At 49.5% G+C, this 17,500-nt stretch overlaps 1 protein-coding gene across 3 annotated transcripts in view; it reads right to left on the reverse strand.

Annotated features, from left to right (window-relative positions):
* The window catches only part of stab1 (stabilin 1), a 95,890-nt gene that overhangs the window by 62,167 nt on the left and 16,223 nt on the right, over positions 1-17,500 (reverse strand). For all 3 annotated transcript variants that reach the window (XR_013844176.1, XM_080001370.1, XM_080001369.1), the window contains exons 20-38: positions 17,089-17,181; positions 16,312-16,398; positions 16,111-16,222; positions 15,819-16,005; positions 15,382-15,475; positions 15,132-15,287; positions 13,291-13,386; positions 13,106-13,201; positions 12,763-12,810; positions 12,533-12,666; positions 8,285-8,396; positions 6,630-6,707; positions 6,400-6,501; positions 6,181-6,285; positions 5,854-5,982; positions 4,985-5,113; positions 4,839-4,892; positions 4,526-4,636; positions 3,890-4,085 (exon numbers count right to left, since the gene is read on the reverse strand). Coding sequence is in view for 2 of the 3 variants with exons in the window: in XM_080001370.1 (XP_079857496.1) it covers positions 3,890-4,085; positions 4,526-4,636; positions 4,839-4,892; positions 4,985-5,113; positions 5,854-5,982; positions 6,181-6,285; positions 6,400-6,501; positions 6,630-6,707; positions 8,285-8,396; positions 12,533-12,666; positions 12,763-12,810; positions 13,106-13,201; positions 13,291-13,386; positions 15,132-15,287; positions 15,382-15,475; positions 15,819-16,005; positions 16,111-16,222; positions 16,312-16,398; positions 17,089-17,181 (2,119 nt within the window). In the remaining variant the exon portion in view is untranslated. The remainder of the gene's footprint in view (positions 1-3,889; positions 4,086-4,525; positions 4,637-4,838; positions 4,893-4,984; positions 5,114-5,853; positions 5,983-6,180; positions 6,286-6,399; positions 6,502-6,629; positions 6,708-8,284; positions 8,397-12,532; positions 12,667-12,762; positions 12,811-13,105; positions 13,202-13,290; positions 13,387-15,131; positions 15,288-15,381; positions 15,476-15,818; positions 16,006-16,110; positions 16,223-16,311; positions 16,399-17,088; positions 17,182-17,500) is intronic.

Consider the following 17,500-nt stretch of genomic DNA (forward strand, 5'->3'; position numbering starts at 1 on the left):
CGCTTTTGCTCAAACCCAAGTTATATTGGTGATTGTGATTTAAAGATGATTCGTAAAACACTAACCAACAGAATTAAAAAAGTAATTCCATTCATAGTTCACCCAGACCAAACAGGCTTTGTCAAAGGCAGACACTCATCCAGCAACATGCACCGTTTATTCAGTCTGATTAGCATATCTCAAAGGAACAACTAAAATACTGTTATTACTTCTTCAGATGCAAAAAGCATTTGACAGAATAAATTGGACAAATCTCGTTTCAATCCTCAACAAATTTGGATTTGGAGAGTCACTCATTCAATGGATCGCAATCCTGTTCAACTCCCCATTTGGTCCTGTCATCACCAATGGTTACACTTCATCTGTCAGATTTGTTTACCCTTAACTTTACCTCCATTGCTCAAATCCATTGAAGAAGACCTCATTCAATGGAACAACTTACCCATCTCACTAATTGGTAGGGAGCAGCAGTGAAAATGAATATACTTCCAAAAATAAACAATATATTTTCAATTACCCCATTGCAACCAACAGTACATTGGTTTAATACTCTAGACTCAATAGTCAATACATTTTATTGAAAATACAAAAAACGAAGAATTAAACTAGCAACACTACAGAAAAACAAAGACTGTGGAGGCCTAGCAGCCCCAAGCTTGAGATACTTCTATCTAGCAAACCATCTTCAATTATAACTCAATGGTTACAACCAGAGCAACAACTGGGTCATGGATGGAGAGACATTGAACAAACAGAATATCAGGAGTTATCAATATGTGATCTATCATTCCTCACTCAATCAATCAATAAGGAAACATGAATGCTTTAAAAACCCATTCATCACGACCACTCTGTCAGCCTGGTGGAGCTTCCTCAAACCCAGTGGTCACACTCTAACTGCAAACAAATTTACTCCAATCGGGCACAACCCAGATTTTCTGGTTAAAAACAGACAAATAATCTTCAGGTCTTGGAAAAGACAAGGAATGACTCATCTGGAAAACATTTTTGAAAACAATTCACTGATGTCCTTCCCAACCTCAATCCAAAGGTATAATATCAGTGGCCACGGCTTCCTTCAATTCCTTCAACCACAGCAGTTTCTAAAAGTTAGTTAAATTGACGAACAACATCCTACAACCTCCTGATGACACTTTATCTTTACCTACCATGGAATGTGAAAGAGACCTTGCTGTTCCCACCAATATCAACCTGTGGAAGCTTATTTGCAACAACACCTTTTCTATGACCCGCAACTCCAAAATGCAACTCATCCAATATACGATTCTGCACAGAGCTCATATGACGCAACATGTTCAAAATGGGTTTTGTGGATGAAGACGTTTGCTCTCCCTGTTCCCTTGATAGCAGAGATGACTACTTTCATGCCTTCTGGCTCCGCCCACCTATCCTAGCATTCTGGACAACATAACCAAGAAGATATCAACCCTTCTGGGTCACAGCATTCCAGTCTCCTCAGTTGACCCACCACTGAAACACCATCAACACATTTGATGTCCTTAACAATTGCCAAGAAAATAATATTACTCAATTGGAAAAATAGAGAAAATATCACCACATCCCAATGCTTAGATTTATAAATAGAATACATATCAATGGAAAAACTATGGGCAATACCAAAAAACAAGATTGATTCATTTAATAAAATTTAAATAGTGTCTACTTTTATCACTGACATAACTCCATCATTTAATACTTGAGTCTTCCTAAGTCAGGGCAATGTCGTGGTGTTTTGGGGCATGTGGCGGTCCTCTGTGGTTGGGGGGGTGCCCGGGTGGCTCTGGGGACGTCTGTGGTGTGTAGGCTTGTGGTCCTGGGGGTACCGGAGCCCCACAAGGTTGTTAGTAGGGCCGGGTGGTGGCGCTCACTCCTTTTTCTGAGTTGAGCTGGCCTGTCTCCGGGGGAGGTCGTGTTCCTGGGGAGTACCTGCAGCTGGCTTCAGTGTGTTGGTTTGGGGCATGGTTGCGGGTTTGGGGCTTGGGTTGGGGCGGGGGTGTGGGTCGCGGGTTCGGGTCGCGGCCCCGTGGTCAGCGGGTCGGCATGCCGCTGGGGTCGCCGGGATCCTGAACCTGGCTGGTTGTGCCCGGCGCGGGGCTAACCATGTGGCCTCCTTCTGTGGGGGGTGGTCTCCTGTCGTCACACCAGGCTGCCAGGGTACCTGTCCTCTAGTGCTCTCTCTCTCTCTCTCTCTCTTTCTTTGGGGCGTCTGCCGCCCTCTGTTCTGTGGTCCGCATGCTCAGCCACCAGGGGCTGACCAGGGGCCTGATGGGGGCGTGGAGCTGCCTGGCATGGTGGAGGCACATGGAGGGCTGCTCTGTGCCCGTTGTTGGTCGCTGTAGGTTGGGTGCCACCAGGTACGTGAGGTGGGCATGCTAGGCATGCATGCATGCGGTCGGGTCCGGGAAGGGGGGGTCCATGTGGTCGCTTCCTGGCCTGCTGCGCCACTGCATCGATCTGGTTGCGCTTCACCTAGCTCTCCCGGTGCCAAAACTCAGTACATACACCACAAAATAGGCCGAGGGCTTGTGGGATGGGTGGGGTGCAGGCTATGTGGGTGGGGATGCAGCGGGCGGCTGCCATCTTACCTGTCACGCTTCTGCCCCAGCGTGCTTCTCGTCTATCCCGAAATTTGAATCCCACTCATATTAGCTTAGAACACATACACTGGCACACCAATCCTACTCCAAACAACACTCCACCAGACCAGGGTCTGCGGTGCAGGAGGGGTGCGAGTGATTCAGGTTCGACTTGCCTGAAGGACTCACACCCCCACACCACGCAAATTTAACTGCAATTGTCAACAGCACACATTGAGCACACATTGAGCACTGGGGTCTTCCGGGGTGGCGGGTCGCTGGTGGGTCAGCTTGCGCCTGGTGGCTTAAGGTGTGCTGCGACCTGGCGGGGCTGGGCAGAGCACTGCCTGGTGCTTTTCGGAGCCCCTGGGGGGGCTGCTTGCTGTTGTGGGTGTGGGGGCCAGTGTGGGGGGCGGCTGTTGGCCTTTGCTCCCACTGCACAGCTTCTCTGCGGCAGGTGCACCGGGTGCCGGGGGTGGTTGAGGGCCCATATATCTGGTGGCCTGCTGCCATCGGCAGGGGGCGCTAACATCCAGGTGCCCCGTGTTGACTACACTCTGCGACGCTGGGGCATCCTGTCGGCTGTGGTTGGGCGGGTCTCGCCCTTGTGCGGGCCGTGGGTGGGCATGGGGGCCCCGCCGGCTCACCTGTGCGGCGGGCGGTTCGGACGGGGTGTCGGTCTGGGGCCTGGATCCGGGCCTGGCACCCACGGCCTGTGTTCTCTGCCTGCAGCTGCGTCTTGTGCCTGCACTTGGGGGTGGGTCGTATGTGTGCACCCGTCTAGTTTTCTTGGACTTAATTCACTGTTTTTAAAACATGTTGTCGTCCGATGTTTATGTTTTAGTGTAAATGTTGTTTGGTTCTGTGTTTATTTCCCTCACTGTGGTGAATCTTCTCCTCTTGCAGTAGTGAAGAGTTGTTTCTAGAGCCAAACATGATAATAGTCGTCCACAGAGGGGCTGCTGCTGCTTGTGTGCTCTGCTCCTCACAGAACAGAGTTGTTGCAGCAGTTGTTGATGATTAAAGATGAATAAAGAGTTTCATTGCAGCTTGACAAGTTCAACTCATTCTGTCCTACATGCAACGCAGCAAGTACTCCGTGTAGTACGTCCAGTATGATGACAGCATGGGGAAAAATAAATAATAATAAAAAAATATAAAAATGAATAAAGTAAAAATTAAGTTAAGTTGAAGTAAAGTTAAGGGAAAGTAAAAGTTAAGTTAAAGTTAGGTTAAATTGCAAATTAATTTAAAGTCAAGTTAAGTTCAAGTTCAATTAAGTTTTTCTGTACTTGATGAGCAATTGCTTCCGTAGCCCCCCGGCTCACAGTCCTCACAGGCGGTGCCATGGAAACCCTGGTAACAGCGACACTCCCCGTTGCCTTGGTTACCGTCCTGACACTCCCCATGGTTGGAGCACCAGCGCTCCATGTCACCGGGGCATTTGAAACATTCATGTCCGTAGTAACCACGGCAACACTCGTGATCCTGGTGACAGTGAGATGAAATCAGATCAGATATCAGATAATATTAGATGATCAAATCTGATTGGATTCGATTAGATAAAATGAGATCAGATTAGGTTGGATCCGATGACATCAGATGACATCAGATGACATCAGATAAAATAAAATGAGATGCTATTAGATCCGTTTCTTCGTGTGTTTGTTTTCATCCATTGCATCAGAAACATTGTTGCATATATTATTTAGTTTGATCAGTTTTTTTGTGTTTGAAAAACTTTTTGTTTTTATTTCCAAACTTTGCTCCTTTGTGAATCAAGACGTTGTGGGAACAACGTTTACAGCTTCTCGTGACAACGACTACCAACCAAAATGTGACGTTTCTAATACATTGGATGATATTGTTGTTGTTGTTCAGATTAGAGCAGATTAGGGAAATATAATAGAAATGGAACGCTTCCATACGGTGGTGATGCGGAGACACTTGATGACACATCCCGGGACCAACCTGCGAGAGCCCGTACGCTTCCTGTAGCGACAGTTGGACGCCATGTTGTCCAGAAACTGGCTTCTAATCTACAGTAGAAACATGGAAAAACATGGTAGAAAAAGTAGACTAATAACGGTAGAAGCACGGAAGAAACACAGTAAAAACCACAGAAGAAACTCGGTAGAAACATGATAGAAACATGGTAGATACCATTAGAAACACAGTAGAAACAAAATAGAAACAGTAGAAACACGCTGGAAACGCTGTCTCTCTGCCTGTCTGTCTTACTGGTTTGTAGTTGTAAAGACATCGAGGTTTCCCACTACAGTCAGTACACCTTCCCTGTAGAAACACACACACACACACAATGTCAGATGGTGTGATGATGTCAGATGGTGTGATGATGTCAGATGGTGTGATGATGTCATGCTTACGTCGACCTGCAGGGTGACCTGGCGACTGCAGCGGTTCTTGCTGACGCTGAGAACCTGATGGAGAACCATGACCACACCGTTCTCCACCTCCACCCAACCCCCATCCAGAGGAGCACTGTCCACCCAGGTCTGGAGAGGAGGAGAAGAGGAGGAGGAGGTGGTGGAGGTGGTGGAGGAGGAGGAGGTGGAGGAAGAGGAGAGGAGGAGAGAGGTGGTGGTGAGGAGATGAGGAGGAGGAGGTGGAGGAGGAGAGGAGGAGAGAGGAGGAGGAGAGAGGAGGAGGAGAGGAGGAGGAGAGGAGAGGACAGGAGAGGAGGAGGAGGAGGAGGAGAGGAGGAGAGGACAGGAGAGGAGGAGGAGGAGGAGAGGAGGAGAGAGGAGGAGAGGACAGGAGAGGAGGAGGAGGAGGAGGAGGAGGAGAGGAGGAGAGAGGAGGAGAGGACAGGAGAGGAGGAGAGAGGAGGAGGAGGAGGAGAGGTTGTTGAGGTCAGAGGTTACCAAGTTATGTTGCCAGGTATTTCGGTTGCCAGGTATTTTGGTTCCGAGGTATTTCGGTTGCCAGGTATTTAGGTTGCCAGGTATTTAGGTTGCCAGGTATTTCGGTTGCCAGGTATTTAGGTTGCCAGGTATTTAGGTTGCCAGGTATTCTGATTACCAGGTATTTTGGTTGCCAGGTATTTTGGTTGCCAGGTATTTAGGTTGCCAGGTATTCTGATTACCAGGTATTTCGGTGGCCAGGTATTTTGGTTACAAGATATTTCACCTGCCAGGTATTTTGGTTTCCAGGTATTTCGGTTGCCAGGTATTTTGGAAACCAGGAATTTCAGTAGTGTTCCAGGTATTTTGATTGCTGGGTTGCCAGGTGATACCTGGTTGTCCTTTAGGTGGAACTGCAGCTGGAAGTCGCTTCCCAGCAACGTTTCTCTGAGGAGTCCGTCTCTCACATCAACAGGATGAAGAACCTTGTTCAGGAAGTGGAACTTCACCACGGAGACATCCTGCACGACAGACAGGTAGAGAGACAGACAGACAGACAGACAGACAGACAGACAGACAGGTGGACAGACAGTTAGTGGGGTATTCAGTGTGGACAGTTCCATCTCCTCGAGTCCTGTCTCCCCTGCAGTTCCTCAGTTGTCCAGCAGAGGTTCCAGCATGCACTGCTCAGACTCCCAGCATGCCTTGCAGCATCCTACCAGCACGGTGGAGTTGGATTGGTTCAGGAAGCGACTGACGGCTTCATCTGTCGGCAGCAGCACAGACACATCGAGGGACGACAGCTCCACCGACAGGTTGTATAGCTGCAAGTACACACAGTACACAGAGTACAGTACACAGTACACACAGTACACAGAGTACAGTACACAGTACACCCAGTACACAGAGAGTACAGACAGACCGACAGACAGTTCTACCTCTATATGTTGTTTGAATAAAGTAAAGTTGGAGTTCAAGCTGAGGAACTCCATCAGGGTAGGGGGATCTGGGGGGAGGTCGGAGAGGGGCGGAGCCAGAACCTGTCTCACATTACCCAGACAGGCGTTCAGACAGACAGAGAAACAGACAGACAGTGTTATCGCTTGACTTGCTAGCTCCTTCAAGCACTCCATCATTCTTTCCATCTCTCCACCCATCACTCCGTCACCTGGTCCACAATGTGGATGTAGCCGTTGGTGGCCGGCAGGTTGGAGGTCTGGATGGAGGCGTTCCCAACGTGGATCATCTAAGATAGGGTCAGATAGATGCAATGGTGACGGGGTGAGTTGGTGACGGGGTGAGGTTTTGGCAGGGTGAGGTGGTGACGGGGTGAGGTGGTGGCGGGGTGAGGTGGTGACGAGGTGCGGTGGTGACGGGGTCAGGTAGTGACGGAGTGACGGGGTGAGATAGTGACGGGGTCAGGTGGTGATGGGTTGAGGTGGTGACGAGGTGAGGTGGTGACGGGGTGACAGGGTGACAGGTTGAGGTGGTGACGGGGTGACAGGGTGACAGGGTGACGTTGTGATGGGGTGAGGTGGTGACGAGGTGAGGTGGTGACGGGGTCAGGTAGTGAAAGGGTGACAGGTTGAGGTGGTGACGGGGTGACGGGTTGAGGTGGTGACGGGGTGACGGGTTGAGGTGGTGACGGGGTGACGGGTTGAGGTGGTGACGGGGTGACAGGGTGAGGTGGTGACGGGGTGAGGTGGTGACGAGGTGAGGCGGTGACAGGGCCAGGTGGTGACGGGGTCAGGTAGTGCGGGGTGTCGGGTTGAGATGGTGACGGGGTGACGGGTTGAGGTGGTGACGGAGGGAAGTAGTGACGGGGTGAGGTGGTGACGGGGTGACGGGTTGAGGTGGTGACGGGGTAAGGTGGTGGCAGGGTGAGGTGGTGACGAGGTGAGGTGGTGACGGGGTGAGGTAGTGACAGGGTGACGGGGTGAGGTGGTGATGGGGTGAGGTGGTAAGGTGGTGACCAGGTGAGGTGTTGACGGGGTCAGGTAGTGACGGGGTGACGGGTTGAGGTGGTGACGGGGTGAGGTGGTGACGAGGTGAGGTGGTGACGGGGTCAGGTAGTGACGGGGTGACGGGTTGAGGTGGTGACGGGGTGAGGCGGTGACAGGGCCAGGTGGTGACGGGGTCAGGTAGTGCGGGGTGTCGGGGTGAGATGGTGACGGGGTGACGGGTTGAGGTGGTGACGGAGGGAAGTAGTGACGGGGTGAGGTGGTGACGGGGTGGCAGGGTGAGGTGGTGACGAGGTGAGGTGGTGACGGGGTGAGGTAGTGACAGGGTGACGGGGTGAGGTGGTGATGGGGTGAGGTGGTAAGGTGGTGACCAGGTGAGGTGTTGACGGGGTCAGGTAGTGACGGGGTGACGGGGGGAGGTGGTGACGGGGTGAGGTGGTGACGAGGTGAGGTGGTGACGAGGTGACGGGGTGACGAGGTGACGGGGTGACGGGGTGAGGTGGTGACGGGGTGACGGGGTGAGGTGGTGACGGAGTGAGGTGGTGGCAGGGTGAGGTGGTGACGAGGTGAGGTGGTGACGCGGTGAGGTGGTGACGCGGTGAGGTGGTGACGGGGTCAGGTAGTGACGGGGTGACGGGGTGAGGTGGTGACGGGGTGAGGTGGTGATGTGGTGACGGGGTGAGGTGGTGACGGGGTCAGCTAGTGATGGGGTGACGGGGTGAGGTGGTGACAGGGTTAGGTGGTGACGGGGTGAGGTGGTGATGGGGTGAGGTGGTGATGGGGTGAGGTGGTGATGGGGTGAGGTGGTGATAGGGTGAGGTGGTGACGGGGTGAGGTGGTGACGGGGTGAGGTGTCTCTCACCCCACTGATGTTTCTGAGCGTCCAGGTGGTGGGGGGGCTCAGGGAGGGCAGGGTGGTGCCCGCCCGTTCGTCCAGATCCTCCACAGAGAACACGCCTGGAAGGAGGTGGGCACTGGAGGAGCACAGACAGGAAGTGGACGTCAGACAGGAAGTAGACGTCAGACAGGAAGTGGACATCAGACAGGAATTGGGCATCAGACAGGAAGTGGACATCAGACAGGAAGTGGACATCAGACAGGAAGTGGACATTAGACATGAAGTGGGCGTCAGACAGGAATTGGACATCAGACAGGAAGTGGACATCAGACAGGAAGTGGACATTAGACATGAAGTGGGCGTCAGACAGGAAGTGGACATCAGACAGGAAGTGGACATCAGACAGGAAGTGGACATTAGACATGAAGTGGGCGTCAGACAGGAAGTGGACATCAGACAGGAAGTGTGGTTTTAGTTGTGTTTTAGTTTGTAGTTTAGTCGAAATGATCAGTTAAACTTATTGATCTGAGTTCAACTTGTGTGATGCTGCGTTCCAGTGGAACTCAGAGCTGGGAACTTCAAGTGTTTCGTCTCCACTTCCATCGAAATAAGTTCCACTGACGGTACGGTCGCTCTGCGGCCACGAGGCGCTTCAAACGGAGCGTGGCTTCATCCGTCTGCAGGGGGCGGAGCTGCAAGAGCGGAGCTACAAGGGGCGGAGCTGCTGGGGGCGGAGTGACACCAGCGAGGAGCTGACAGCTTCACAGCGACAAGGAAAGTTGAGCAGGTCAACTTTGTCAACCTTGTCAACTTTGTCAACTTTATGCAAATGAGCAGCACTGTGCGTTGGTCGACAGCCAATAGGAGGGAGGATCCGCTCCCAGTGGACCTGATCCTTGGAAAATGGACCCTCAGAACCCTGCGTTGTTCCTATTGTTTTAAATCAGACATGTCAAACTCAAGGCCTGCAGGCCACATCCTGGCCGCTGGACAACTGTAGCCGGCCAACGAGATAATATTTGATGTCTATCAGAATTGGCCCACGCATACACGCATACACGCATACACGCATACACGCATACACGCATACACGCATACACGCATACACGCATACACTCATACACGCATAGACGCATACACGCATAGACGCATACACGCATAGACGCATACACGCATAGACGCATACACGCATACACGCATACACTCATACACGCATAGACGCATACACGCATACACGCATACACGCATACACTCATACACGCATAGACGCATACACGCATAGACGCATACACGCATACACTCATACACGCATAGACGCATACACTCATACACGCATAGACGCATACACGCATACACGCATACACGCATACACGGATACACGCATACACTCATACACGCATACACGCATACACGCATACACTCATACACTCATACACGCATACACGCATACACTCATACACGCATAGACGCATACATGCATACACGCATACACGCATACACTCATACACGCATACACGCATACACGCATACACTCATTCACGCATAGACGCATACACGCATACACGCATACACTCATTCACGCATAGACGCATACAGAAACAGCATAATACTACAAATCCCAGATTGCACTGCAATAGCTGCTTTGCCCCTTTATTGATCAACTCATCCGTCTCATGCTCATCCTGTCACCTCAGGCCAACTTTAAGCAAACTCTAATCTAACTCTACTCTAACTCTACTCTAACTCTAATCAAACTCTACTCTAACTCTAACCCTAACTCTACTCTAACTCTAATCTAACTCTACTCTAACTCTACTCTAACTCTAATCTAACTTTACTCTAACTCTAACCCTAACTCTACTCTAACTCTACTCTAACTCTAATCTAACTTTACTCTAACTCTAACCCTAACTCTACTCTAACTCTACTCTAACTCTACTCTAACTCTACTCTAACTCTTATCTAACTCTAACCCTAACTCTACTCTAACTCTACTCTAACTCTACTCCAACCTCTAAAACATGGCCAAACAACAGGTGGACTTTGAAAAGAGGGGCTTTCAGGACAGATGAGGCTCAACCTGCTTGTCTTGTGTGCGGTGCTGTTGTGGCCGTAATTAAAGAATTAAACGTAAGACGACGCGATGAAAGCAACGACGGCAGGAGGAGCTGGACTCGGCCGAGGCTCTGGGAGGTAAAAGAGTTCAAAAAACGTCTGGTGCCACAGCAGCCGTGTTCAAAAAAGCAAAATCTCGAGGTGAGGCCGGCGCTGCAGCTCCTTCTTCTGTCGGGGGAGAAGGAGCCAAATGCTCCCGCAAGGCTATCTAGCGAGGGAGGCTGGTGCAGCCAGGCACCACCCGAGTGTGACCAGTGTCCTGGCTAAAGCCTGACCAGAAACACCACTGCTGACCGGTGATGTCGGCTCGCTCCCAATATACAGAAGCAGCTGATGGAGCAAGGAAGAGGCTTCATTGCATGTTCCCTCGCTGCGGATGAGACGCCGCTCAGCCGTCGACCCTCAGCCGCCGAGCGCACTCTGACCTGAGCTACAGAGGAACTTTTGGGAATTAAATCGCCGCGGGAAAAGACGTATTTAAAGAAGTATGTAATTGTGTAAATTAAACGAAGCTGCCTCGGGACAAACTGGAAGGACCGACAACGGACACAGCGCCTGCGATGTGCGGGAGAAAGGGTGGAGCGGCAAAGCACTAGAAGTGGAACCTGTCATGAGCACCGGGATGCAGGCTGTTAACTCTATTAGAGCCAAAGGTTTAAAGCACCGCCAGTTGAAGGCTTTTCTGGAGGAGATGCTGACGTGCCCCATCACACAGAGGTGCTCCGGCTATGTCCAGGGAAAGTGCTCAACGGGTATTTGGAGTTGGATGAAGATATCTGTCAGTTTATGCAAAGCAGAGGGAAAGACACCGCAGAGCTCCCTGACGAACAGTGGCTTTGTGAGCCGACATAAGGAACCATCTCAAAGCGCTGAACCTCCAGCTTGAGGGATGCGCGACCACACACATGCAGGCCAGAGCCCAGCCGCTCCAGACCGGATCCCAGCCGCTCCAGACCAGAGCCCAGCGTCGTTAGTGCCCAGTTCACACAGTGATTTGCTGACTTCGAAGCTCAGAAAACTACGTTTGAACTTCTCAGTAATCCGTTGGCAGTTGACGTGGAAGAGGCACCAATGAACATCCAAATGGAGCTGCTCCACCTCCAGCGTAGTGACAAATGAAGGCGAAGTAGGACTCTGTGGGCGCTGCACAGCTCCCACATTTCATCCCTGAAACGATCAAGCTGCTCCCAGGCTCTGCAGTTCTGGTGGCACAGATTGTACCTGCCGGTAAGTCTTCTCTGTGATGAACACCAACAGAACATCAGACAGGAGCAGTCTCAGTGACGGATGCCTTCCACAGCTTGAGAACCTCCACAGCTTGGAGCCTGAGTCCAGACGCTGATGAACTTGCAGCTGAGAGAAGATGCCAAAGCATCGGCTTGAGCTGATGTGCGTCACAGCAAAATGTACTTCCATGTACTTGCATGTACTTGCATGTACCTCCATGTACTTCCATGTACTTCCATGCTTTTGCATTTTTCTCCTGTGATCACAAGGAATCTGTTAAGAGTTCGATGCCTGAAATATTTGCACGTTTTCAACAGACTATCAAACATAAAAGAAGTTGTTATTATTATCGGTGGAAAACTCCCGACAGAACAACGACACGTCTCCCATTTGAACTTTGATCTCATTACATTGTTAAATCTGGAAGTTTGTTGTGATTCTGGAAGGTGCCTTTGCAGAACTTCAGTCAAGTTCATTTGTGAAAAAACATCTTATTTTCAATAAACATCGACGCTGATTGGCCGTGACGTGGACCCTGTTGATATGTTTTTTTATTACTGACATCACTGTTTTAAAAGAAAAGCTTTGGATAAAACAAGGAACACCTCCTGTTATGTCTCTTCATTTATTTTGTAAAGAGATCATGATATATATATGTTGCTGTGACGACGGCTCTGTTATCTCACAGCCATCTGCCTGAAAGCCAGACCTCGAGGTTGAGGTGGAGGTGGTTCCTTTTGCAGTTTCCCAGGAGGAGGAGGGATTTTCCTGAAGCGTAAAATCACCATTTTAAGCCTCAGGCTCCTCACACTGAAGGGTTGGTTTGTTATTGTTTTGTTTCTATTGGTGATGGTGGTTATGTAGATTAGATATCTGATGATCTGATTGGCTCGTTGGGTTTGTTAGCTCTCCTCTGATTGGTCGACTGACCGCAGGAAGTGGGAGATCCGGTGTCTGTTGGTCCAGAAGCTGTTCTGGACGGGCGTCAGGTTGGACAGCGCTTCATTGGAGGGGGCCAGCACCGTCAGGTTCCAGGACAGGTACTCCGGGGACTTCCTGTCCCTCTGTGGGGTGGAGACAAAACAGGTAGTAAGCAACTCAGCTTCCTGTTTGTGTGTTTGGAACAGGAAGCTGACAGTAGGATGGGTTCGGCATCTCACCTGGAGCAGATGATTGAAAGCGTAAAGTTTTGGGTTCAATGCCAGTTCCTACAAACACACACACACACACATACACACACACACACACACACACACACACACACAGACACACACAGACACACACACACAGGTGTGAGATGAGCTAGTACTATGTACCATAACCATATATACTACAGTATATCTAAAACATGCAGAACTCAGCCAAGTTAAAAATGGCCGACGAGTTGAAAAAAGTAAGGAAGCCCCGTAGGGACACAAGAGACTTCCTAATGCTCCACTGACGCTGTGCTGATGTGAATGTGTTTATATTCTATGGTAACGATGACATAGAAGCAGGAAGTACATCCTGGATGCTGCCGTAGCAGATGGAGCCGTCTCCACTGAAGTCGGCCGGACAGGTGCAGGTGTGGACTCCGCCCTCTTTCAGCTTGCACTGCGCCTGGACAACACAAGTACACTTCCTGTGTAGGGAGCCAGTACACTTCCTGTGTAGGGAGTGTGTGTGTGTGTGTGTGTGTGTGTGTGTACCAGGGCGTGGCAGCCTCCATTGTCCTTCAAACAGGGGTTGATGAGCTCACAGTTGATTCCGTCTCCAGAGTAACCTGATTTACACGTGCACTCACTCTGCGCACACACACACACACACACACACACACACACACACACACACACACACACACACACACACACACACACACACACACAGAGTGACACACACACAGTAACACACACACAGTAACACACACACAGTGACACACACACAGTGACACACACAGTGACACACACACACACAGTAACACACACACAGTGACACACACACAGTGACACACACACAGTAACACACACACAATAACACACACAGTAACACACACACACACACAGTAACACACACACACACAGTAACACACACACACACACACAGTAACACACACACAGTGACACACACACAGTAACACACACAGTAACACACACACACACAGTAACACACACACAGTGACACACACACAGTGACACACACACAGTAACACACACAGTAACACACACACACACAGTAACACACACACAGTGACACACACACAGTGACACACACACACACACACACACACAGTAACACACACACAGTGACACACACACAGTGACACACACACAGTAACACACACAGTAACACACACACACACAGTAACACACACACAGTGACACACACACAGTGACACACACACACACACACACACACACACACACAGTAACACACACACAGTGACACACACACAGTGACACACACACAGTAACACACACAGTAACACACACAGTAACACACACACACAGTGACACACACACAGTAACACACACACAGTAACACACACACAGTGACACACACACAGTAACACACACAGTAACACACACAGTGACACACACACAGTAACACACACACAATAACACACAGTAACACACACACAGTAACACACACACAGTGACACACACACAGTAACACACACAGTAACACACACACACACAGTAACACACACAGTGACACACACACAGTGACACACACAGTGACACACACAGTGACACACACACACACAGTAACACACACACAGTGACACACACACAGTGACACACACACAGTAACACACACAGTAACACACACAGTAAAACACACAGTAACACACACACAGTGACACACACACAGTGACACACACACAGTAACACACACAGTAACACACACAGTAACACACACACAGTGACACACACACAGTAACACACACACAGTAACACACACACAGTAACACACACAGTAAAACACACAGTAACACACACACAGTGACACACACACAGTAACACACACACACACAGTAACACACACACAGTGACACACACACAGTAACACACACAGTAACACACACACACACAGTAACACACACACAGTGACACACACACAGTAACACACACACAGTAACACACACAGTAACACACACAATAACACACACACACACAGTAACACACACAGTAACACACACACACAGTAACACACACAGTAACACACACAGTAACACACACACAGTAACACACACAGTAACACACACAGTAACACACACACACACAGTAACACACACAGTAACACACACACAGTAACACACACAGTAACACACACAGTAACACACACACACACAGTAACACACACAGTAACACACACACAGTAACACACACAGTAACACACACACAGTAACACACACAGTAACACACACAGTAACACACACACAGTGACACACACACAGTAACACACACAGTAACACACACACAGTGACACACACACAGTGACACACACACAGTGACACACACACACGGTCAGGGTGTAGTGACGGTGTTACCTGCGCTGGCCCGGTGGAGGTGCAGTGTGCGTGGGGGCTGCAACCCGCCCTGTTGCCATCACAGTCATTGACCTCCACACACACTCGGCCGTCACCCGTCCATCCCTCGTTACACACACACACCACCCGACCTGGAGACGGAGCCTGGCACTGGGCCTGGGGTGGGGCAGATAGATGGACTGATTACATCCCAGAATATCCCAGTACCCACAACAACTGGTCAGTACTGGTGACACTGGGAGAGTCTTACGTTGGTGTCACAGCCTCCACGGTGGCTCTTCAGACAATAGTTCACCAGAGAACAGGAAACACCGTCACCTTCATACCCGTCTTTACAGACACACCTACAGACAGACAGACAGATACTTGAGTACATTACATCATTGTAATGTACTCAAGTATCTGTGTCACACTCTATACTAGCATTAGCATTAGCATAAGCATTAGCATTCGTATTCGTCAGTGCAGGTCCAGGTGTCTGGAGGTCTTCAGTCATTCTGCCACTAGGGGGCACTGTCAGGGTCCACAAAGCGATAGAGGAGCTGCTGCCGTTAGAAGTACTAGTACCTACGTAGTGTGTACTCCTGTCATGCGGCAGTACCGGGGCCGTTAGTAGTACTAGTACTCACGTAGTGTGTACTCCTGTCATGCGGCAGTACCGGGGCCGTTAGTAGTACTAGTACTCACGTAGTGTGTACTCCTGTCATGCGGCAGTACGCCTGCAGGTGGCAGTGGCGGTTCAGACCGTCTGAGTTGCACGGAGCCAACGTCTGGTCACAAAATTCACCTGAAAATCCATCAGAACAGGAACCTGCTCTGCAAACACCTGCACTGCCAGGACGGTTGTCACACACACCATGCACACAGCGGCACTCTGCACACACACACACACACAGTGATTGTTGTTCTTCCTTCAAAGACACAGACATTATCATTGTCCTACTATGTCCTGTCTGTCTGTCTGTCTGTCTGTCTGTACCTTCATGACAGTTCTCTCCATGCTTGGAAGGGTCAGAGCAGATGTGACAGGCCACGCCCTCAAACCCTGAGTGACAGGCACACGACCCGTTACCACGGATACCATCCATGCACTGCAGTGAGAGAGAGAGAGACTTTTGACTTTGAAGGTTCCAGTTAGGTGGAGGTGGAGGTGGAGGTGGAGGTGCAGGATGTCACTCACTGTTCCCTTCATGTAACACGGTGTTTGGAAACCTCCAACGCAAGGTTTACAAGCTGCACCGAAGAAACCAGGACAACACTGAGCCACCTACACACACACATATATATATATATACATACATATACATATACACATACACATATATACACACATATACATACATAAACATGCATATACACATACACACATTACATTAGATTACATTTCATTGATCAGAGGCTTTTATCCAAAGCCACTTACAATTGTTCAAACAGCGACGGACGCAGCCATCAGGAGCAATGAGGGGTTAAGTGTCTTGCTCAAGGACACTACAGCATGCTAGCAGGAGGAGCCTGGGATCCAACCAGCAACCTTTACATGACTAGATGACCAGCTCTACCTCCTGAGATACCATCCCCATTTATATACACATATATATACACATATATACACACATATACACATATATACACATATATATATACATATATACATATACACATATATACACACATATACACACATATATATACATATATACATATACACATATATACACACATATACACATACACATATATACACCACATATACACATACAGTATATACATATACACATATATATACACAGTATATATACTGTGTATATATACACTGTATATATACAGTATACACAGTATGTACTGTATTTATACAGTATAAATACACTGTGGATACGCAAGTACTGCTACCTGCTTGGTAGCAGTACTAGTAGTTGTAGTAGTAGTACCTGCTTAGTAGTAGTATTGGTAGTAGTACCTGCTTGGTGGAGTTGCAGTACTTGGCACACCCTTTCCTCAAACTGGAGTAGAGAGCAGAGACGACGTATTCACAGCCTGTCAGATGACTGGACTGGAGAGACAGACAGGTAGGGGAGAGACAGATAGGTAGAGGGAGAGACAGACAGGTAGGGGAGAGACAGACAGGTAGAGGGAGAGACCGACAGGTAGGGGAGACACAGACAGGTAGAGGGAGAGACAGACAAGTAGGGGAGAGACAGACAGTTAGAGGGAGAGACAGACAGGTGAGATGCTATGAATCAGTGATGTAATAATAATAATAATAATGACACTGCACTGATATGACATCCCCATTACGCAGTAATACCACCTCACACATTATATACACCACCCTAGCATCACCCCAACCCTAGCACCACCTTAACCCTAAC

The sequence above is a fragment of the Zeus faber genome, assembly GCF_960531495.2.
Source record: "Zeus faber genome assembly, chromosome: 5".
NCBI lineage: Eukaryota > Metazoa > Chordata > Actinopteri > Zeiformes > Zeidae > Zeus > Zeus faber.